The sequence below is a fragment of the Aquarana catesbeiana genome, linkage group LG12 (assembly GCF_042186555.1).
Source record: "Aquarana catesbeiana isolate 2022-GZ linkage group LG12, ASM4218655v1, whole genome shotgun sequence".
NCBI lineage: Eukaryota > Metazoa > Chordata > Amphibia > Anura > Ranidae > Aquarana > Aquarana catesbeiana.
In genome coordinates this window covers 153,169,075-153,193,536 of record NC_133335.1, presented here as the reverse complement: position 1 = coordinate 153,193,536, position 24,462 = coordinate 153,169,075, and the positions used below count along the sequence as shown (strand labels likewise).

The 24,462-nt window shown below is 44.2% G+C and overlaps 1 protein-coding gene across 6 annotated transcripts in view; it reads left to right on the top strand.

Annotated features, from left to right (window-relative positions):
• The window catches only part of LOC141113175 (ATP-dependent RNA helicase DHX58-like), a 437,515-nt gene that overhangs the window by 50,136 nt on the left and 362,917 nt on the right, over positions 1–24,462 (top strand). For 3 of the 6 annotated variants that reach the window (XM_073606102.1, XM_073606106.1, XM_073606107.1), the window contains exons 2-3: positions 1,011–1,191; positions 2,689–2,893. In XM_073606102.1, coding sequence (XP_073462203.1) covers positions 1,024–1,191; positions 2,689–2,893 — 373 coding nt within the window. In that variant the 5' untranslated portion in view covers positions 1,011–1,023. Of the gene's footprint in view, positions 1–1,010; positions 1,192–2,688; positions 2,894–3,604; positions 3,709–24,462 lie in introns of those variants that run through there. The other 3 variants (XM_073606104.1, XM_073606103.1, XM_073606105.1) reach the window with 2 other exon arrangements.

Genomic DNA, 24,462 nt, shown 5'->3' with positions numbered 1-24,462 from the left:
GCTGTGCACACTGACCAAATGCCAGCCGGTTTCAACTGAACTGGCCGATACCAGCCGATATTCGGCCCGCATTACTCTCCCTGTGCTTCAATGTCTGGTCACGGTCTTCCATGATGCAGTATCCAGCCCTTAAGGGTTGCAATGTGGAGCATCGGGAAGACAATCACATGATCTCCCTTTTGTGGTGAAACTTGACTTGGCCTTGGGTGAACAGGGCAGTAGGGGTGAGGAAGGTCTGTATCAAAAGTGGAGTAGAGAGAGGGTTGTCTATCAAGTGAACCAATTACTTTGCCCTAAAGGGCAGACTCACACCTATGCAGTTTGCTTTTGATCCGTTTCTGCAGTGCATTTTGTGGTGTTTTTGCAAATGCGTCTTTTACGCATTTATTTTGTTTTGTGGTTTGCTTCTTTTATTTTTTTGCCAAATTGTTGTCGAGCAGATTAAAAACCCCAAAACACATAAAAAAAACCCCGCACCACATGCTTTTCTGCAGCGTCTCCATTGAAGTATATTGAAGCAAAAACTCAACGTTTTGCGTTTAACAAAAGTCCCTTAGCAGCCATTAGGAGCCACTGAAAAAATATAGACTAGGATTAGGAGCAGCTGGAAAAATAGAGAATCATTTTCATTAGTAAGTAATGTGCTTCCTATGCAAATATTGTATAATGATTGGTAAAATATGAAGATTAAATTGGTCTTTCCTTAAAATGTATACTTCACATAAATCACTAAATTACACGAGCTTGACCAAATCACAATATTAATACTTATTAAGCAAAAAAAGTATCTCATTCTTGCCATGAATGAAAAAAAATCTGTTGTTCCTCAGCTCCTTGCCTAGGCACTAGATCACATGGTCTCTGACTACCAGTCATTATTGCAGAGGGTCTGTCGTTTTTAATCAGAGAGATGAAGATAAAAAGCTCACTATTGTCCACTACTTTAGATATAAAGAAAAATTGTATCATTTGATTGTCTTTGATGTTACCATACATTTCTCTGATTATAGCTTTATTTTAGAGATGGAGCTGCGGAGCTACCAGTGGGAAGTCATTACTCCAGCTTTGGAGGGCAAGAATGTCATCATCTGGCTCCCAACAGGGGCTGGAAAAACTAGAGCAGCCATGTACGTGGCAATGAGGCACCTACAAATAGTACCCAATGCCAAAGTAGCCATGATTGTGAACAAGGTAACTATGATTTCACATTCTGTATTGTATGGCACACTACATATATGACTGAACTGGGTCCAAACTGAAACCCTGGATTTTAAAGGTAATATTTGATATAGTGGTTTTGTATATAGTTTCTTTTTGACTTAGGCCCCTTTTGCACTGGGGCGGGGGCGGCGTCGGCGGTAAAGCGCCGCTATTGTTAGCAGCGCTTTACCGTCAGTATTCGGCCGCTAGCGGGGGCGGTTTTACCTCCCACTAGCGGCCCAGAAAGGGTTAAAAACCACCGCAAAGCCGGCGGTATAGCCGCAGTGTCCCATTGATTTCAATGTGTATACCGCTCCTTCACTGCTCCAAAGATGCTGCTAGCAGCACCTTTTTCACCGTCCTGCTAGCGCACCACTCCAGTGTGAAAGCCCTTTCACATTGGAGACAAAGCAGCGGCACTTTCAGGTCGGTTTGCAGGCACTATTTTTAGCACAATAGCGCCTGCAAACCGTAGAATTGACTTCCTGGAATCCATCTGCCCTTAGCTCAGGCATGCAGGCAGGAGGGTGTGCTTAGCTGAAAAACCCTCCTTCCTTCCTGAAGACTCCTGGGATGTATGACATAATTTTCCTAGAGTTGGAAACCAGGAAGGAACTGAAGAAATGTAAAAAAAAAGAAGTTTCAAACGAGTAAATATAATATACCTTCCTATCTATGTACTAATGCTAGCAGCAGAGAGTGAAGTTCCCTTTAAGGCATTTTCTGTATTAAGGTGAAAACCTTTATAGAGCTGCTCCCCCAGCCCACCCTTAACTACTTCAATACCAGGCACTATTACCCCTTTCCTGCCCAGGCCAATTTTCAGCTTTTAGCACTGTCACACTTTGAATGACAATTGCGTGTTCATGCAACACTGTACCCATATGACATTTTTATCATTTTTTCACACAAATAAGCTTTTTTTTGGTGGGATTTAATCACCATTTTTTTTTTCTTTGTTTCTGTTATAAAATTTAGCAAATAAATAACCTTTCTTCATAAATTTAGGTGAAAATGTATTTTACTACAATTTTTTGGTCAAAATAACCCAAATGAGTGTATATTATTTAGTCTGTAGGAAAGTTATAGAGTCCACAAACTATGGTAAAGTATATCTAAAAATGAATCAATCCTGATGTACAGATGGCCTATCTCGTTTCTTGATGCCTGAAAATGAAAGATAGTACAAATATCTCCCAAATTACCCCTTTTTAGAAAGTAGACAGCCCAAGGTATTTAGTAAGAGGCATGGTGAGTTTTTGGAAATTTAAATTTTTTGTTACAATTTTAAGGAAAATGAAGAATTTTTAAAAAATGTTTTTTTTTTATCACAATTAGTTATCATAGAACTGGTGTGGCAGTGACCAGGGTCACTGACTGGTGATAGTCAGGTCCAGTCATGACATTAGCCTGGAAATGAGAGATTGAACTCACGGATGATTATATCTTGGTGGTTCTAATGGTGACTTCTCCCCCCCAATCTGCTAGGTGCATCTTGTACAACAGCATTACAGCAAGGAGTTTCAGCCGCACCTTAAGGACAAGTACAAAATTATTCCGATAAGTGGTGATACAGATGAGAAGGGCTTCTTTGCACATGTTGTAAAAGTAAATGATGTTGTCATCTGTACTGCTCAAATCCTGTACAATTCTCTCCAGAACCCGAGTGAGGAAAAGCACGTGGAATTAACAGGTGAGAAGATTTGTGAAGATGAACCACGGGGCTGGCACATAATATGACAATAACATTTATTTATAGAAAAGACGTGAACATAAAATCAGGACAGCAGTTTTTGTCTTTCTGAGTCTCATCCCCCCCATCTTAGTGTTAATTTCAATGTTTTTTTGAAGATTTTTATACATATAAAGTATAGAAATACAAAAACAAAAGGGTAAGAAAGCTTTAACATATCCTATTATGTATTTGGACATCTTCCAAAGAGGTACTTATGTCTGACTTTAAGCGTTTGTTAACCCAAAAAAAAAAAAAAAAAAAAAGATCCTGCTCCTTTAAAGCATGTTATATGACACAGTGCTAGCCTCCTGTTACACCTAAAAAACCTGGCTGATCCTGCCAGTTTCTCCCCACCCCTCTGTAAACGGACCACGGTGTATCATGGCTGCTGAGAGCAGACACCGTGGTCAGTTTACGTGCCTCTGTTATCAGCAGCCTGCTATCTGCTCTCTGCTCCTGTGTCCTCCTCCCCCCTCTCCTCTGTCTGTGTGAACAGCCCCTCCCCTCCTTCTGCTCTCATAACACTAACCTGTATACACCATCAGCACTGCCTCCTATTGCAGTGTCCCCCTCTGTGAATGATTTATAAATATAAATCCTGTAAATAGCTCATTTAGGAGCCGAGTTTGCGATCACATGACCAGCCAGCTTTCTCCTTCTCCCATCCAGACTAACATCAGCAGAGGAATCTCAGCCCTGCCCACTGCATCTCTCAGAGGAGGAAAGGAGAAAGCTGGCCAGTCACATGATCGCAATATCGGCAGTGAAATTAGGTATTTGCAAGATTTATTTTTCTAAATTACACACAGAGGGGGATACTACAATAGGAGGCATACAGGTTGGAGTGGCTTAACAACCAATTTAAACAATAGTTCTAGATGTACGATGAGGGCACTGCCTCCCTCTCCCATACACCCTGACTGGGAACAAACTGTGTTGTGGGGTGGGAGGCAGTGCGGCCCATCCTACTTTCAATAGTTTTTAAACACATACATTTTTATTGGGTGTATATAGAATAATATAGCGCCATGTAGTGCTACAAAGTAAGCAATGGTGGTTACCGATATATATTCAAAATATTGAGTGTCAAAGGTATTGATAAATCACGTTTCAAAGGCACAATAAAGTACAACCTTATACTCTGAATATAGAACTGTAGAGCTACTGAAGTAAACAAGAGCTTCAATTTTTTAGACATCTATATATGTAATAACCGGTAAGAATATAATCCCAAGGAAAGGCAGAGTGTTACATTAGTATTATGAGGTTCAGTAGCAGATAGCACCTTTGGGTACAGGATCTTCAGGGCCAAATAAACTAATTAAGGTTAGGGGAGATTGAGGGTATTATTGAGGAAGAGTGCATCTAGGATCTATAAGCCATAGCTCCCATTGTGTCATGAATTTGTGGACATTCAGTTGAGCTTTGGCGAACATGTACTCCATGAAGCAGTGATCATTCAGAACATTGAATATTTGTTGGAAGGTAGGGAGGTTGGTGCTCTTCCAATATCGGGCTGTTGACAGTCTAGTGGCGTTTAGGAAGTGTGTGATCAGAAGGTGGAATAACGGGGGCCAGGCTTTAAGTCCTGTCCCCAAAAGAGCCATCTGCTGGGTTAGTGTCAGGGCTGGGCTCAGCCCTTCCTTCTCAAAGCTGGCTGCTCAGCCGTCGGGTAATTTCCAGCTCCTATCTCTCCACAGTGGCTCACCTGTTGATGATATCCTGCTCACCAGTCCTGCCTACTTAAGCCATTCAGTCCAGATGATCTCTGCCTTCGCCTTGGTCACATCTCTAGAAATGCTCTCCTGTGTTCCTGTTATACCTTGCTTGGCTGACTATCCGTTCCGGTTCCTGAACTCTGGCTATGTTTACTCTGTTTACCTTTTTTAATTATTATTAACCGCTTGCCGACCAGCTGTCATCATTTTACTGTGGCAGGTCGGCATGATCCCTCGAGCTGTCGTAGCTATACGTCGACTCGCGGGATCTAGATAGCAGGCGCGTGCATGCACCCGCTGCACTGCGGGGGTGCCGATGCTTGTGGCCAACGATCGTGATGACTGCCGGCCACGAATGATCGTGAGCACAAGGGACAGAACACGGAAGTGTGTGTGTAAACACACAAATTCCTGTTCTGTTCTGAGAGGAATGACAGATCGTGTGTTCCTATTAGCTAGGAACCACGATCCCTCACTTCCTCTAGTCAGTCCCCTCCCCCTTTAGTTAGAAACACATAGCAGGGAACTCAGTTAACCCCTTGATCGCCCCCTAGTGTTAACCCCTTCCCTGCCAGACATTTTTACAGTAATCAGTGCATTTTTATAGCACTGATCGCTGTACAAATGCCAGTGGTCCTAAAATGGTGTCAAAAGTGTCTGATGTGTCTGCCATAATGTCGCAGTCCTGATAAAAATCGCAGATCGCCTCCATTACTAGTAAAAAAAAAAAAAAATAATAAAAATGCTATAAGTCTATCCCCTATTTTGTAGATGCTATAACTTTTGCGCAAACCAATCAACATACACTTATTGCGATTTTTTTACCAAAAATTTGTAGAAGAATACATATCGTCCTAAACTGAGAAAAAAAAAATAGCTTTTTTTTTTTTTAAAAATGGGGATATTTATTATAGCAAAAGTACAAAATATTGTATTTTTTTTTCAAAATTCTCGCTATTGTTTTGTATATAGCACAAAAAATAAAAACCACAGAGGCAATCAAATACCACCAAAAGAAAGCTCTATTTGTGGGAAAATAAGGACGTCAATTTTGTTTGGGTGCAGCGTCGCATGACCGCGCAATTGTCAGTTAAAGCGACGCAGTGCTGAATTTGTACTTCTGTCTCAGTCTGCTTCATGGTTTCTGACAGTTAGTGAAATAGCCATGCCGGTGAGTGACCTGAGGCAGGCCTCTATTTCTGACCATATATGTCTTACTGCAGGGCAGTCCCACCAGATATGGTGAGGGTTCCCTCTAAGGAGCAATTCCTCCAGCAGTTAGAAGAGAGGGCGGGAAAAAAGATGGATAGATTGGAAGGAGTGTAGTACCATCTATGATAAATTTTTATGACTGTTTCCCAATGTGTAATGTTTTTGGAAAAAGTTTAATGCTTCTGAAGGGCTCTAGCGTGCTGGTAGCAGAGAAGTGAAGAGCTGATTCGCAGTATGTCATATCAGGATTTGTGGTCGGCCTGAGGGGTGGTGAGGAGTTTATATATCGTAGCTATTCCTTTAACTAATGTGTTGTCAGAGTTGTAATGAAGAAGAAGGTTGCGGGTCATCTGGTTAGGGGACCATTCTACTGATGATAAGGCATGGCGTATGCGGAGATACAGTATATATAAAAGTCTTTGTTGGGGATGTTGAATATTGTCATGAACTGGTGCAACCAGAACTGTGTGGACGGCAACAGAGTGAACCAAACACGTGTAAAGTGAAAAGTAATATAATTTATCATAAGAAAAGTAAATAAACAAAAGTAAACGCACCTCCAAACAGTGATTAACCAGCAACCAACCCCAGTGACACACAACAAGTAACTGCCTAAACCAAAAGTATATACAGGAGTAAGATGTAATTGTAATCGTAAACAAGCCAGGTTCATACACGGGAGATCAAGCAGATTTGGCTGGGAACAAGACAGGACAGGGATAGGGTAACAGGAGACAGGGGGAACAGGCGGAAGGGATCAGGCTGCAGGGCAGGGGTTCAGGAATACAGGGTCACAGGATAATAGGAGACACAATCAGGATACAGGATAACAGGTTAGCGAACACAGGTTAGGGCTTAAGGAACAATACCAAGGCAAATGTGTGCATCATCTGCCGGGTATATATACACACCTCCTGCAATCAGTCTCAGGTGATTGCTCCAGACTGCCGGGAGACACCCGCTGGTGGACACCAGTACTGCGGTCCATAGATCTGACAGTGCCACCAGCAAGTTAAACCTTTCCTGACAAATGTCGTAGATAGATTTTGGAAGGAGTCAAGTCCCTGTGGAGTATATAGACACCCAATACTGCGCGCACCACCTTTAATCTAGTGTCATAGAGATAGGTCTGCGGTGAGCAGTGCTATGGAATTTAGTGGAAGGTGTGGTAGCATTTGCAGAGATAAGCCTGAGTTTAGTTTCAGGGTAGACTGCCACACTCTAATGTCGGATTTTCCGACGGAAAATGTGTGATAGGACCTTGTTGTCGGAAATTCCGACCGTGTGTAGGCTCCATCACACATTTTCCATCGGATTTTCCAACAAAGTTTGAGAGCAGGATATAAAATTTTCCGACAACAAAATCCGTTGTCGGAAATTCCGATCGTGTGTACACAAATCCGACGGACAAAGTGCCATGCATGCTCAGAATAAATAAAGAGATGAAAGCTATTGGCCACTGCCCCGTTTATAGTCCCGGCGTACGTGTTTTACGTCACCGCGTTTAGAACGATCGGATTTTCCGACAACTTTGTGTGACCGTGTGTATGCAAGACAAGTTTGAGCCAGCATCCGTTGGAAAAAATCCTAGGATTTTGTTGTCAGAATGTCCGATCAATGTCCGACCATGTGTACGGGGCATAAGGGTTGCATTGATGGTGGCTAGAAAGGATCTGGGGGTGCAGTAACGTAGCCAGGAGGCTCCTAGTACTTGGTGGAGGTCCTGAGAAGCACATGTCACTCAATTTGCTGCTAGGCTGAGGTAGAGTGAGGGGACCACCAGGATTTGGTTTGGTCTAGGATAACAGCCTTGTAGTATGCTTTAACATCTGGAGTTCCCATGCCACCTTTCTTGGTTGATAGATATAATGCTGATTTGCTTATCTGGGTTTTTTTGCATTGCCATATAAGAGTACATAATTCCTTGGTGTTTGGTAAGGTGGCATGTTAAGATGGTGATGGGCAGAGTTCTAAGGAAGTACAGTATGTGGGGTAACAGGAGCATTTACATCAAGGCTATTCACCCTGCCCATGAAGCCTGGGTTGCGTGGAGGGCTTTGCTGATGTCGTGGAGTTTTCGGAACATAGATTCGAGATTCATGTTGAGCAGGTGGGATGAAGGTGAGACCAGTTGGATCCCTAAATAGTTGAGGGTAGTTGGTGCCCAGGAAAAATGGGTAATTTTCGATATATTTGTTCCTGTGCTGGTAAGACATATGCCCAGCATAGAGGATCTTGAATGATTCAGTTTGTATAGTGAGATTTGCCCAAAATTGTGTAATGCCCTGTACACGCGACCGGTTTTGCCTTCGGAATAAACTCTGAAGGTTTTTCCGACTGAGTTCTGATGGAATTCCGCTCAAGCTGTCTTGCATACACACGGTCACACCAAATTCCGACCGTCCAGAACGCGGTGATGTACAACACGTATGACGGGACTAGAAAACGGAAGTTCAATAGCCAGTAGCCAATAGCTTTCGTCTCATACTTGGTTCAGAGCATGTGTCGTTTTTGGTGCATCGGAACAGCATACAGACAGGCAGTTTTTCCGATAGTAATTTGTTCCGTCGGAAAAATATAGAACATGTTCTCCATCTAAGTCCGTCTGAATTTTCGACATTGGGGCATACACACGGTCGGAATATACGATGAAAAGCTCCCATCGGACTCTTTCTGTTGGAAATTCCACTCGTGTGTACACGGCATAACACGTTTTGCAAAACAGGGAGAGATAGGGTAGGATCAGTGATAGATATAATATTGTCGTCAGCATACAGCCCTATTTTGTGGGAGGATTTGCCAACAGAGATTCAGGTTATGAGGGGATGTGCTCCAATGGTCGCTGCTAGTGGTTCTTCTTACCAATGCAAAAATGATGGGAGACAGTGTGCACCCTTGTCGGGTTCTATTAGTTATGGAGAATGGATCCTATAGGCAACCCGAGGTCCAAACTCTAGCGCTAAGAGCCGAATATAAGCCCATTATGGCCCACAGGAGCTTGTCCTTCACTCCGAATTTAAGGAGAACTGCTTCTAAATATCACCAGTGAACTCTGTTGAACGCCTTTTCTGCATCAAGGGAAATGAGCAGAGAAGGCGTACGGTGCTGCTCAGCCCACTGGGTGAAGTCTATGAACCTTTTGATCCCGTCCGAGGCTTGTCGGCCTGGGATGAATCCCACTTGGTCCGTGTGTATGAGCAGAGTTATAAATTTAGCTAGCCATACAAGTCGCTAACATTTTGGTATAAAGTTTTAAATCTGAGTTAAGAAGAGGTATGCGGCTGTAGTTGGCTGGTTCTTCAAGGGATTTACCTGGCTTTTGGATAGTAATGATAACAGCTTTTAGGGATTCTTTGGGAATTTCCCCTGTATTCGGGAATCTGTTCAGTGATTCACAAAGGGGGGAAGGGGGCTAATAGGCCAACAAATTCTTTGTAATATTTATTGGAATATCGGTCTGGGCCCGGAGCTTTATGGTGGGGAAGGGATTTGATGGCTGTAGTGAGTTCGTCTACTGTAAATGGGCGCGAGAGGTCCCCAAGCTGGGCGTCGGTCAATGAGGAAAGATCAACGGAGGAAAAATAGGAGTGTATTAGCTGATCTGTGGGGGCTGGATTAGTACTGGAAGAGGCTAGATTATACAGTTGTTCAAAAAATGTTTTAAACCCATTAGCTACTTCAAGGGGGTTAGTTCATCTATTGCCTGAGGAACTCTTCAAGTATGGGATTTTAGTCTGTGTGATTTTACGTTTATATTGGCTGGATAAGATTTTCCCAGATTTGTTAACCAAGGAATACCACATGAGTCATAAGTGTTTAACGTAGAAGTCAAATCTTCTTTGGAGATGGGAGCTAAGTTCAGATCTGAGCTGGTGGAGCTCGTTAGTGATTTGGTTAGTTGGGGCAGTCTTATTACTGTACTCTAGAGTGTAAATACGTGTTAGGTACTGGAGAGTAGTTTGGGATAGTTTCTTCTTTTCCTGAGCATTTATGGGCATTCCACAATGTGATGGGTGTCAGACTTACCCGTACCAGACTGACGAACCCGATATAGCAGGGGATGGCCTCCCGTACGTATCTGGTTCGCGCCCCCTGATAGAGTACACAGAAGGCACGGGAGCACAGAATGGTATGAGAGCCTGGCGGGTGGTTTGCAGGGATAAGGCCCAGGATCCTGACACGAGCTGGCAGGTGGTAATAGGTAGGCTGGAGATCAGCTAACAGGTGCAGAGCAGGCAGATCCGGTCACTAGCAAAGTTGGCAGCAGGCGGTCAGCACGGTACAAAGGGAGCAGGCAGATACAAAGTCCAGGTCACAGGCAGGTTTTGGCAACAGGCAATCAGCACGGTACAAGGGGTCAGGCAGGTTCAACGTCAGAGGCAGGCCGGGGTCAATTTGCAGGCGGATAGCAGAGAGAGAGAGTCCAGTAAACAAGCGGGGTCACAGGGAGATCAGAGCAATACACAGGAAACAGGAAGTTCGGAAACAGGAAGCTGATGATCGGACAGCACCGAGCACAGCATCCCATCAGCCTAAATAGGGCAACCGGCGCCAAAAACCGGCGCGTTCCAGAGTGCCCAGCAAGTGTCCTGAACCGAGAACCTCTCTGACAGTGGAATTAGATACAGAGCCTCTATTAAGGTTAAAATAGGAATCAATTTCAGTCTCGATCTGCTGCCTGTATCGTGGATCTGTGAAGATTGAGGAATTCATTCTCCACATAGTGTTGGATTTAGGGTTAGTAGTAAATTGCAGAGTAAGATTTACTGGTGTGTGGTCAGACCACGTTATTAGACCTGTAAATGCTGATGAAATATACTGTAGTGTGGCTTTAGAGACAAGAAACAGATCGAACCTGCAATATGATTTTTGAGTGGGAGAGAAGAATGAGTAGTCCCTCTCTGAACCATGCAGGCATCTTCACGCATCATACCAATCTTCTTTAAGGAGCAGGGAGTATAGGGCGGATGATCGCTTCCTGTGTGTGTTGGAGGAATCAATGAAGGGGTCGACAACATCGTTGAAGTTCCCACATATCACAATCTGATCTTTAGGGTAGGAAGCTAACTTGAACAAGATATCTTTGTAAAAATACTTCTGGTGGGTGTTAGGAGAATATATGTTGGCTATTACCAACGGACGATCATTGAAAAATGCTGAGAGGATTAGGCATGTACCTTCGGGGTCCACTTCAATATGATTTAGGCGCAAAGCGATAGAAGACTTTACCGCTATCATAACTCCTCATGCTTTTTTGTTAGAGTTGGCAAAAAAAACAATGGGAGAACAAATGGTGTGTGCAGCGAGGGGCTTTGTCTTTCACAAAGTGTGTCTCTTAGACACATAACACATCGTTTTTTTGTGAAATCGCTTCCTTCCAGAACAAGGAGCATTTAAAAGGATGGTTAAGGTCCTTAGCATTTATGGATGTAATGGAGAGTGTCATGTAGAGGGAGTGCGGAAGATGCTAGTACAAGTTGAGGGTGGGGCCGCAGCCCTTACAAATGCCACAAAACCAGACCAAAACATGGGTACATCTGTAAATACAACCTGATGTATTAAAGAGGCAGTAACCAGTGCAGCAAATATAGAACATCAATACGTAACAAAACAGAACAGTATATATAGCCATGAGAGAGCATTAGCTTGTATGATTAGAGATACAGAAATGTGCTTAGCACACTTTAACTGTAGGGGTGGGTGGGAGGTATTCAACCTAAGAGCTATCCCCTCCATCCGATGGCAAACGATCTAAGTGTCAAAACAACCTGGAATATAAGAAGGTAATAGCCTCATAGAGACTCTAGAGACTTGCTCAGGTGTTAGCTGAAATCCAGGGATCAGAGACCCTCGGCGGGGGTTTGGCCTTAGGAGTGCTCGGCGGAGGTGTGGAAACGAGCCCCCATTTGTGGAGTTGTTTGAATCCATCCTTGGGAGTCAGGAAGGGGATGAGTTGGTTCTGGTATGTGACAAGGAGCTTTGTTGGGATCTCCATCTGTATAATATGTTGCGTTCCCTTAGGATTGCAGTAACCAGATCAAAGGATTTGCATGCTTGTGCAGTGGCTGCAGAGATATCTGTGAAGAGCGAAATATTTTGGTAAGGCTCAGGGAGCTTATGCATGGTTCTGGTTGCCCGCATAATGTTTTCCTTAAACATAAGTGGAAAAAGTGTATGCGAGTTATGACCTGTACACAGGGTTGGATTTTCCGACGGAAAATGTTCGATGGAAGCTTGTTTTCGGAAATTCCGACCGTGTGTAGGCTCCATCGGACATTTTCCATCGGAATTTCCGTCATACAAAATTTGAGATCTGGATCTCAAATTTTCCGACAACAAAATCCGTCGTCGTAAATTCCGATCGTGTGTACACAATTCTGACACACAAAATTCCACGCATGCTCGGAATCAAGCAGAAGAGCCGCACTGACTATTGAAGTTCCTTTTTCTTGGCTTGTCGTACGTGTTGTAAGTCACCGCGTTCTTGACGTTCGGAATTTCCGACAAGATTTGTGTGACCATCTGTATGCAAGACAAGTTTGAGCCAACATCCGTCGGAAAAAATCCATGGATTTTGTTGTCGGAATGTCCGATCGTGTGTACGGGGTATTAGAGTGTCTCTTGGGACTGTGGCTGGAAGGTAGTCTGGTTTCTGAATACTGTGCGCTTGGTCTATTAACACGTTGAGTGGTGAGAGGTTGGGAAGGATGGTATGGAAAAGCTTTTGGAGGTATTGTGTCAGTTCTCCAGGTTTCACAGCTTCCAGGATACCCCTGATCTTAATGTTGTTTCTCCGAGAGCGATCTTCCAGGCCTGCGATTTTAAGATGGAGCTGGTGTAGAACTTGGGCATGCTCATCTTGTATATCGACTACTGAATTATTTTTTTTTTTAAACAATAAGCTTTTATTGATGTTAAAAGATAACATTTGTACAATCATACTAACATTTGTACATGAGTATCATATAGAAATATAACTGTATATAATTGAATTTAATGATAGAGTATTTTACTAGTGAAACCAACAAGATGGCTTTGTAATCAGCCTATCTTTACATCAATTGTTTACTTGAAATACTCTGAATTTATGTATCAAAATCTATTATTTAATTCAAGGGAAGAATAATCGACTATGAATTATGTGGCTGCGTCATATTGCTCATCTGCTGCTCAAGGGAATCTGTGCCTATATCGTTCCTATATGCTCCAGATGACCCTGCATGCTTTGCATGGAAATTCTTAGTTCTCTCTGCATGTCTGTTTGCAGAGAGAGAAGCATGGCTTTCAGAGTGTATACTGATACTGGGTTTTCTGAGGCAGGGAACGTGGCCAGTGCATTAGCAGGAGTGTCAGCAGTGTCTCCAGGGAGCGTGTCTGTCCAGTGCTGCTTTTTAATGACTTGTCAGGGGAGCCTGCTGGAGACAGCGCTGCTCTCTTACCTCTATCGGGGGAAAGCTGTGAGGTGGAAAGATCTGATGGAGCTGATTCCTCCATGTCTGAGAGGCTGTCAGGGTCTGGAGGGAGCTGGGATGTCTGCGGTGGCTTGGCTGTGTGCAGTGATCCCGCTCTGCGTCATTTTGTGGGTTATGCTGGAACGGCTTCATGAAGAAGTCCTGCAGTCTTCTTGATCCCTGGGGCTGCGTCATCCTCCTGGTCATGTGAGGCACCCGAGGCTGGATCCTGCAGGTAGGGATAGTAGCAGGCTGCTTGTGATGCGTGGGGCTGCTGTAATACTGTGGTGAAGGACAAAGAGATAGAGTTAGGCAGCCATCTCATCCCACGGCTCGGCCACGCCCCCCATCTAGTTTTATTACTGGATGATCCTGCCAGAAGATCCATTGAATTTTTTCTTCCTTTAGCAGTAGGGATGAGCTTTCTGTTCGGGTCGAACATGAGTTTGACTTGAACATTGGCTGTTCGCCTGTTCGAAAACCGAACATTATGGGCCGCCAAATTAGAGCGGCGTGTAATGGCCCATAATGCACTGCGGGAGCGTAGTGCATTGCTGTATGATGATTGGCCAAAGCATGCACCATGACCTGCATGCTTTGGCCAATCCCAGCGCCCTCAGCTAAGAGAGCCATAATTGGCCAAAGGCAGGGTGCCTTTGGCCAATCATGGCTCAGGGGGACTAAGTCCACACCCCACACTGTATAAGGCTGCCTGTATGTCGGCCCCGCGTAGTGTGTTGTTGGCGTGGACGGAGAGAGAGTGTCATTTAGATTAGGCAGGCTGGTTATTCAGTTAGCTGCAGTGTATTTAATATATATATATATATATATATATATATATATATATATATATATATATATATATATATATATATATATATATATACACAGACAGTCTTGTGTATATATTATATATACTGTATTTATTGGCGTATAACACACACTTTTTCACCCTGAAAATTGGGTGCAAATAGCGCATGCGTGTTATACGCCAATACTTCAATTTTAGCTGCCTCGGAGGGGACAGGGAGGGGGGTGGGACCAGCGCCGTCAGATTACATACAGTGGGAATCTCCTGCTTACTTGGCGGCCTCTGTAATAGGAAGTCCCGTCTCCTGGGCCGCCATTGGACCACTGTTCTGTCTATCATAGGAGATTCTCACTGTATATAATCTGTCGGTGCTCGTCCCCCCCTTCCTGTCCCCTCTAGGCTGCAGATGGGCATCAATCAGGCTGCACTGATGGCAATGGTGAGGCTGTTGCACTGATGGCAATGGTGAGGCTGCTGCATTGATGGCAATGGTAAAGCTGCTGCATTGAAGGCAATGATGAGGCTGCTGCATTGAAGGCAATGATGAGGCTGCTGCATTGAAGGCAATGGTGAGGCTTCTGCATTGATGGCAATGGTGAGGCTGCTGCATTGATGGCAATGGTGAGGCTGCTGCATTAATGGCAATGGTGAGGCTGCTACATTGATGGCAATGGTGAGGCTGCATTGATGTGGACTGATGAGGCTGCATTGATGGCACTTGTGAGGCTGCAGATGGGCATTGATCAGGCTGCATTGATAGCAATGGTGAGGCTGCAGATGGGCACTGACCTTTATTTTGCTTCAAAGTTCCTTATTTAAAATGTAAGGTTTTTTTCCTGAAACTTCCCTCTTAAAATGAATGTACGTGTTATACGCCTGTGCGTGTTATACGCCAATAAATACGATAGAGATATATATCTCTATCTCCACTGTATCCGGTTTAGCTATATCTGATATACTTCAGGCGGTGTACACAGGACACAGTACTGTGCACCCATAGTGCAGTTGCTACTACTTTTCTGGTGGTGTATACAGTACACAATACATACAGTACACCCATAGTTGTTATTAAACTTCTGTTGTGTACACAGTACCATGCACCCCTAGTGCACTTGCTACTACTTTTCTGGTGGTGTACATAGTACACAATACATACAGTGCACCCATAGTTGTTATTAAACTTCTGTTGGTGTACACTGTACCGTGTACCCCTAGTGCAGTTGCTATTACTTTCCTGGTGGTGTACACAATACATACAGTGCACCCATAGTTGTTATTACTCTTCTGTTGGTGTACACAGTACCGTGCACCCCTAGTGCAGTTGCTACTACTTTTCTGGTGGTGTACACAGTACACAATACATACAGTACACCCATAGTTGTTATTACACTTCTGTTGTGTACACAGTACCATGCAACCCTAGTGCACTTGCTACTACTTTTCTGGTGGTGTACACAGTACACAATACAGTGTAGTGTGGTTTTGCTAAACAAAATTTACAGCATGTCCGGAAGGCCCCCAAGGAGAGGCAGACACCATGTGGCCGTGGGGCACGTTTGTCCTTTTTTTCTGCAGCTGGCCGTGTTATTGAGCCACAACATGCAGAAGAGTTGGTGGAATGGATAACAAAGCCCTCCTCATCCTCTGTCACCCAGGCTCAGAGTAGTTTGCCTGCCAATGCAGCTGCCAAAGCAGCCTATTCCATCGGCTCCATGTCAACAGTCACTCCTTCCCTAGCATCACCGTCATGCACGGTGGAGTCCCCCGAATTATTTGACCACAGTGTCGGGTACATGCTGCAGGAGGATGCGCAGCGATTTGAAGGCTCCGGTGATGGTGCCCAGGTTGAAGAAGGGAGTAACGTTAGCAAAAAACGTTAGGAAAAGGGGGTGCCCAAGAAGGTCAAGAAACTGGCAGTCATGTTCCCCGAGCTGCAGCATACTGCCAAGTTTGCTCCAGTGACGAGGAGGGAGGGGATGATGAGGTCACTGACTCTACTTGGGTGCCTGATAGAAGAGAGGAGGAGGAGGCACATCTCCAAGGAGGCAGGATGCCCTCCAGGGGGCAGCTTAAGGGCAGCCACCCTAATGCATCATACCGCAGAGCTAAGCAGGTGCAGGGCGCTGCTGAATCCCCACATATTTTGAAAAGTTCTTTGGTGTGGGCCTTTTTTGTGTGCAGCAGATCACACCATTGCTGTTTGCAACATATGCCTGAAGCGTATCAAGTGTGGCCAAAATAGCAGCCGCTTGGGCACCACATGCTTGACCAGACATATGACGACCTCCCATGCAGTCCGTTGGCAACAGCACTTAAAAGACCCACATCAAAGAACAAGGCGGACCTCTCCTTGCTCCTCATCAACTGGGATGTTCAACCCCACTATACCTCTAGTCCTGTCAGAAACCTGCGCTGAGAGGAATGAAGGTATAGAAATAGGTGTCCCAAGCACTTGTGGCCAATCTGCTAGCGGTACACCAACATCAGATTTTAGCAGGGAAATTTCCCTACCCCAGTTGCTACACTGTCAACAGAAATTCGGTCCCAGCCATCCACATGCTCAGCGTCTGAATGCTAGCTTGGCCAAATTGCTAGCACTGCAACTGCTGCCTTTTCAGCTGTTAGACTCTGCCCCCTTTCGTGAATTTGTGGAATGTGTGGTACCTCAGTGGCAGGTTCCCAAACGCCATTTCTTTTCACGGAAGGCCATTCTGACTCTGCCAGCATGTGGAAGGCAATGTCTTGGCTTCGTTGGACAGGGCGGTCAGCAGTGAGGTGCATATTACTGCTGACTCATGGTCCAGCAGGCATGGACAGGGGTGTTACCTTTCTTTCACGATGCACTGGCTAACTCTGCTGGCAGCTGGGAAGGATGCAGGACAGGGTTCAGTATTGTTGGAGCTTGTTCCGCCACCACGCCTCTAAAATGCTAGTGGTGATTCTGCCACAGTTCTCTCCTCCACACCCTCCTCTTCTTCTTCCTCTATGGCCTCTTCTTCTGCAGATTTCTCCTCTGAACCAGCGGTGCTTCATAGGCATTCAAGAGGCTACGCAAGCACTCAGGCAAAAAAGACGCCATGCAGTGCTTGAGTTGGTCTGCTTTGGGGACAGGAGCCTCACTGGGGCAGAGATTCTGTCAGCTCTGCAGGGGCAGGCTCAGAGGTGGTTGACGCCACGCCAGCTTCAGCCAGGAATGGTTGTATGCGACAATGGCACCAACCTCCTCTCTGCCCTCCGACAAGGACACTTGACCCATGTTCCCTGTTTGGCTCACATCCTGAATTTGGTGGTGCAATGGTTCTTCAGCAGGTACCCTGGCTTACAGGATCTCCTGAGGCAGCCCAGGAAACTCTGTGGTCATTTCTGCCGTCATATAATGCCAGTGCTCGGCTGGCTGACATTGAAAGAGAATGCAACCTGCCCAAGAACCGCCTCATTTGTGACATGCCCACCAGGTGGATCAATGTTGGCAATGCTGCAGCGGCTGCACGTGCAGCAAAGGGCCACCAATGAGTACCTGTATGAGTATGGCACCAGGACAGGGTCAAGGGAGCTTGGCTTTCTTTCGCCACTCCAGTGGCTACTGATCAAGGATGCATGCACTGTTCTGTCACCATTTGAGGAGGCCACAAGGATGGTGAGCAGTGACAGTGCATGCATCAGTGATACTGTCCCTCTTGTCTTCCTGTTGGAGCACACGCTTCGTGGAATAATGGACAGGGCACTTGAGGCAGAACAGCGGGAGGAAGAGGAGGACTTCCTTACCTCTCAAGGCCCCCTTCATCCAGATACTAGTATTCCTGTAGGCCCGCCGATCACACAGGAAGAAGAAAAGAAGGAGGAGGATTGTGTCAGCATGGAGGTGGAGAATAACACTCAGCATGAGCAGCAGTCTTCAAGGGATCGTTTGCAGTCCCCAGAAACCCATGGAGTTGTACGTGGCTGGGAGGAGGTGGTTGAGCATCATGTGATCCTTAGTGACCCAGAGGACTCAGGATCGAATGCCTCTGCAAACCTACGCTGCATGGCCTCCCTGATCCTGCAAAGCCTGCTAAAGGACCCTAGGGTTCGTGGTATCAAGGAGAGGGATCATTATTGGCTGGCAACCCTTCTTGATCCACGTTACAAGGGTAAGGTTGCAGAGCTTATCCAGCTTTCGCAGAGGGAGCAGAGGATGAAACATCTTCGGGAGGCCTTGCAGAAAGGTTTGTGCAATGCATTTCCAGAGCCTGGGAGGTTACAATTCCCTGGTGCTGGACAACGTGTTGCTGAGGCTTCGTTCAATCACAGAAAGAGTGGTGGAGAAGGTGGCCGACTGACCGATACCTTCAGACAATTCTTCAGTCCTCAGCGCCCAGGTCTGATTGGTTCCAGCAACCATCACCAGCATCTGAATTACATGGTGCAGGAATATCTAGGGGCAAGATCAGGCTTGGAGACCTTTCCACCAGAACATCCACTGGGTTACTGGCTCTTGAGGATGGACCACTGGCCAGAGCTTGCTCAATATGCAATTGAGCTACTGGCCTGTCCTGCACCCAGCGTTCTTTCTGAATGCACATTCAGTGCTGCTGGAGGCTTTGTAACCGATCAGAGTGCGCCTATCTACAGACTCTGTTGATCGGCTCACATTCATAAAAATGAATCAGTCTTGGATCACCAGTTACCAAGCACCTAATGCTGATGTAACCAATTGATTTTTCTATGGATGTGGAATCCCTTGAAGACTGCATATGCTGAGTGACTATCCTATTATACTGAGTGATTATCCTATTCCTCCTCAATCTTCATGATGATAGCTTCTAGGAGTATTTTTGGCTCAGGGCACCACCACCACCACTGCTTAAGGCCCAATTTTTCTGCCCCTGTTTAACAGGGGGCATAATTACAATTTTTGATCTAATATTTCACAGCAGGGCCTGTTCCTGCACTCAACAAGAGTATCTGTGAGGCTTTACAGTGTTGTGCCACCACCACCACTGCCTAAGGCCCAATTTTTCTGCCCCTGTTTAACAGGGGCACGTAATTACAATTTTTGATCTAATATTTCACAGCAGGGCCTGTTCCTGCGCTCAACAAAAGTATCTGTGAGGCTTTACAGTGTTGTGCCACCACCACCACTGCCTAAGGCCCAATTTTTATGCCTCTGTTTAACAGGGGCGCGTAATTACAATTTTTGATCTAATATTTCACAGCAGGGCCTGTTCCTGCGCTCAACAAAAGTATCTGTGAGGCTTTACAGTGTTGTGCCACCACCACCACCGCCTAAGGGCCAATTTTTATGCCCCTGTTTAACAGGGGAGCGTAATTACAATTCTTGATATAATATTTCACAGCAGGGCCCGTTCCAGTGCCCACCAAGAGTAACTGTGAGGGCTTACAATGTTCTTGTACCATCACCACCCAATTTTCCGCAGAGTGTATAGGGCAGGCTGTATAGTATATACAGGCGGTCCCCTATTTTCAAACATCTGACTTACAAACGACTCCTACTTAGAAACGGAGGGAGACAACAGGAAGCGAGAGGAAATCTACCCCTAGGAGGGGAAATTCTCTCCTGTAAGAGTTAATATGGGAAAAAGGTGATGCTTTATCACCAATCCTTGTTTCCCTAATAATCCAAAATTTTCTATATCCAATTGTCATTGGGACAGAAAGTGAGGTGAAATCTTCTGAACAGGGGCACAGACAGAAAAACAAATGTTACAGGGGTGATGATAACCCTTCCCTATGTTATCCAAAAAGCTTAAAAATAGATTTTTTGGCTGGAGCTACACTTACAAATTGTACCTGTTCCAAATTACAAACAGATTCAACTTAAGGACAAACCTACAGTCCCTATCTTGTTTGTAACCCGGGGACCACCTGTATACTGCTGCTGTTCAGAGTATATAGTGCGGGGTTCCCCTTAATATCCATACCAGACCCAAAGGGCCTGGTAATGGGCTGGGGGGGGGCAACATTATAATACAGCTGCTAGCAGTTTTAAATGGCTTTTATTCCTTTAGAAATGTCATTTTGTGCAGGGACTGTTCTAAACATGGGAAAAATGCGCCACTTTACAGGCATACTATAGTCACCCCCCAGGAACGATATTTAAAGTAATATTTAATTTGTATTGTTTCACTTTAAGCATTATTAACCCTTTCATGACTAAGCCTATTTTTGAAATTTGGTGTTTACAAGTTAAAATCCTTATTTTTTGCTAGAAAATTACTTAGAACCCCCAAACCTTATGTATATTTTTTTAGCAGAGAATCTAGAGAATAAAATGGAGATTGTTGCAATATTTTATATCACACGGTATTTGTGCAGCGGTGTTTTAAACGCAAATTTTTGGAAAAGGGACACTTTCATTAATTTTAAAAAATCCAAACAGTGAATTTACCCCAATTTTTTGTATAATGTGAAAGATGATGTTACGCCGAGTAAATAGATACCAAACATGTCACGCTTTATAATTGCACACACTCGTGGAATGGCGACAAACTACGGTACCTAAGAATTTCCATATGCGACGTTTAAATTTTTTTTACGGTTACCAGGTTAGAGTTACAGAGGAGGTCTAGTGCTGGAATTATTGCTCTCGCTCTGACGATCGTGGCGATATGTCACATGTGTGATTTGAACACCGTTTACATATGCGGGCGCGACTTCCGTATGCGTTTTCTTCGCTGTGCGAGCTCGCGGGGACGGGGGCGCTTTAAAAAAAAAATTTTTTTTCTTATTTATTTTATTTATTTTTAAATTCATGAATTGTGTTTAAAAAAAAAAAATGTTTTGATGACTTTTATTGCTGTCACAAGGAATGTAAACATCCCTTGTGACAGTAATAGGTGGTGACAGGTACTCTTTATGGAGAGATCGGGGGTCTAAAAGACCCCCCATCCCTCCTTTGCACTTCAAAGCATTCAGATCGCCGAAAACGGCGACTCTGAATACTGTGTACTTTTTAAAAACCGGCGCCATTGGCAGCCGAGTAAACGGGAAGTGACGTCATGACGTCGCTTCCGCGTTTACAATTTGAAGGCTGGAATGAAGCCGCCCACAGCTTCGTTCCAGCCCGCCCAGAACCGCCGGAGGCATCGGATTGGTCACCGAGCCTCCGGATCGACCGGGAGGCCCGGTAAGAGCGGCGGGAGGGGGGACGTCCCCTCCCGCTGCTCCGGTATAACAGCCGAGCGGCTTTTAGCCGCATCGGTTGTTATACACGGATAGCCAATCGCCGGCTCTAAACAGGGGATCATCCCGGTATAACCCCCGAAAGCCGAGTACGCATATCTGCGTACGGTCGGCGGGAAGGGGTTAAAATCACTGCTCCCAAAAAAACAGCCGTTTTTAAAACTTTTTTTTGCATTGAGACATGTCCCCTGGGGCAGGACCCGGGTCCCCAAACACTTTTTATGACAATAACTTGCATATTAGCCTTTAAAATTAGCACTTTTGATTTTTCACATTCGAGTCCCATAGACTTCAATGGTGTTCACGTGTTCGCACATATTTTTTGTCTGTTCGCACGTTCTGCCGCGAACCAAACCGGGGGGGCTTTTCGGCTCATCCCTATTTAGCAGTAGACAGAAGACCTGGATAAAGATCATTTGAACTTACAGTGGGAACGGAAAGTATTCAGACCCCCTTAAATTTTTCACTCTTTGTTATATTGCAGCCATTTGCTAAAATCATTTAAGTTTATTTTTTTCTTCATTAATGTACACACAGCACCCCATATTGACAGAAAAACACAGAATTGTTGACATTTTTGCAGATTTATTATTGGTGACAGCCATTTTTAGGTCTCTCCAGAGATGCTCAATTGGGTTTAAGTCAGGGCTCTGGCTGGGCCATTCAAGAACAGTCATGGAGTTGTTGTGAAGCCACTCCTTCGTTATTTTATCTGTGTGCTTAGGGTCATTGTCTTGTTGGAAGGTAAACCTTCGGCCCAGTCTGAGGTCCTGAGCACTCTGGAGAAGGTTTTCATCCAGGATATTCCTGTACTTGGCCGCATTCATCTTTCCCTCGGTTGCAACAAGTTGTCCTGTCCCTGCAGCTGAAAAACACCCCCACAGCATGATGCTGCCATCACCATCCTTCACTGTTGGGACTGTATTGGACAGGTGATGAGCAGTGCCTGGTTTTCTCCACACCTACCGCTTAGAATTAAGGCCAAAAAGTTCTATCTTGGTCTCATCAGACCAAAGAATCTTATTTCTCACCATCTTGGAGTCCTTCAGGTGTTTTTTACCAAACTCCATGCAGGCTTTCATGTGTCTTGCACTGAGGAGAGGCTTCCGTCGGGCCACTCTGCCATAAAGCCCTGACTGGTGGAGGGCTGCAGTGATGGTTGACTTTCTACAACTTTCTCCCATCTCCCGACTGCATCTCTGGAGCTCAGCCACAGTGATCTTTGGGTTCTTCTTTACCTCTCTCACCAAGGCTCTTCTCCCCCTATAGCTCAGTTTGGCAGGACGGCCAGCTCTAGGAAGGGTTCTGGTCGTCCCAAACGTCTTCCATTTAAGGATTATGGAGGCCACTGTGCTCTTAGGAACCTTAAGTGCAGCAGAAATGTTTTTGTAACCTTGGCCAGATCTGTGCCTTGCCACAATTTTGTCTCTGAGCTCTTCAGGCAGTTCCTTTGACCTCATGATTCTCATTTACTCTGACATGCACTGTGAGCTGTAAGGTCTTATATAGACAGGTGTGTAGCTTTCCAAATCAAGTCTAATCAGTATAATCAAACACAGCTGGACTCAAATTAAGGTGTAGAACCATCTCAAGGATGATCAGAAGAAATGGACAGCACCTGAGTTAAATCAGAATCTACCTGATCAATTCAGGCCTTAACCATTGGAGGTATTAAAAATAATATTCCCCATCAATTTAAACATAAGTAAAGCATGCAGAAATAAAAATGTTTCTTTAGCAACAGTTTTCATTATATAGATACAATATATTAAACTAAACATTTTACTCAAACCCAGTATTACAGCAGGACTTCAACAAAACTTAAACACCTTTAGTTCCTTCTATCCCCATGACCCAAGTGGACCCGAGGGTCTCAGAACAGAACATTTTACCCAAACACATATTCTGACTCAGAAGTCAGCCTCCCAACTTTGCAAATATATCTGATGTCAGCAACAAACAAAACATTGATGAATAAACAACACTACATTATTAACGCTTCACGATTGACACTCTGGGAATTCAAAAGGTAAATATATCCAGAATAGTCACTCTGACTGTTATTCAAACAAACTTTTTCCTCAAATTTTAGCATTTCACAGACTCAATATACATGCAGCAATTTATTTTGGTCCTGATTACTTAATTTGAGTAACTCTTCAAACATTCATAATTTCACCTTTTTTTCCTATTATCAAATTTTAATTTTAACCCCAAACTTTTAGGAAAATCTTATGTAAATACACATATATATTATCAGGAACATGGGCCTAATAACTACTCCCAAAACAAGAAAACACAATATCCCATGAGATAACAATCTCTTTGTATACTTTTTTAAACAAACACTTAGATACTTTACTAATCAAATAATACCTTGTGCATTCATTAAACACAATACAACCACTTTCTCATTCCACATCCATTGGCCATTTCATTAATTCATTCGCCATTTATAATTTTTTTCCATATCTTCTCAAACACATTTTCCCATTTTTTTTTTTAAATCCATATCTCACCCGAAGTATATATTTTTCCCTAGTGGTAACTTAGTACATAAGATTACACAACCTTAAGTTACTTCCCTTTTTCTTTCCTAACCACAATTCCTCTGGCATAACGCCTGGAATACATAACTTCCTCTTATTTATTTTCATAGCATGGGTTTCTACTTCTTAATTATAATATTCTTAAACTTGTATTAACCAAAAAGGTAAAAACCAAATATTTTTAAATCCCCAATCATTGTTCGACAACTTAAACACAATTAAAACCGTTTGCACAAATAACCATTCCCTTGTTTTGTAACAGGCAATGTCCTTATACATTGCAAAGTTCCCATTTCTTTAATTTCAATATTAACAAATGAGCCCATCAGCCCAACTACCCCTCAAACATACAATATATTTTTTCGCATAATTAATCTCGAACAACATATTTTTTCTACATAAAACACCACTCTAGGTTCTTCTATAACACTTTAATGCCATTTATTGAACACCTCGGAGCCCAGGGCAATTATTGTATTTATCGGCATATAATACACACTTCTTTTCCCTTAAAATCAGGGGAAAATCATGGGTGCGTGTTATACACTGATCCCTGCTGTCTTTGAGGGAAGAGGTGCAAGCGCCGCTGAATTACCATACATAG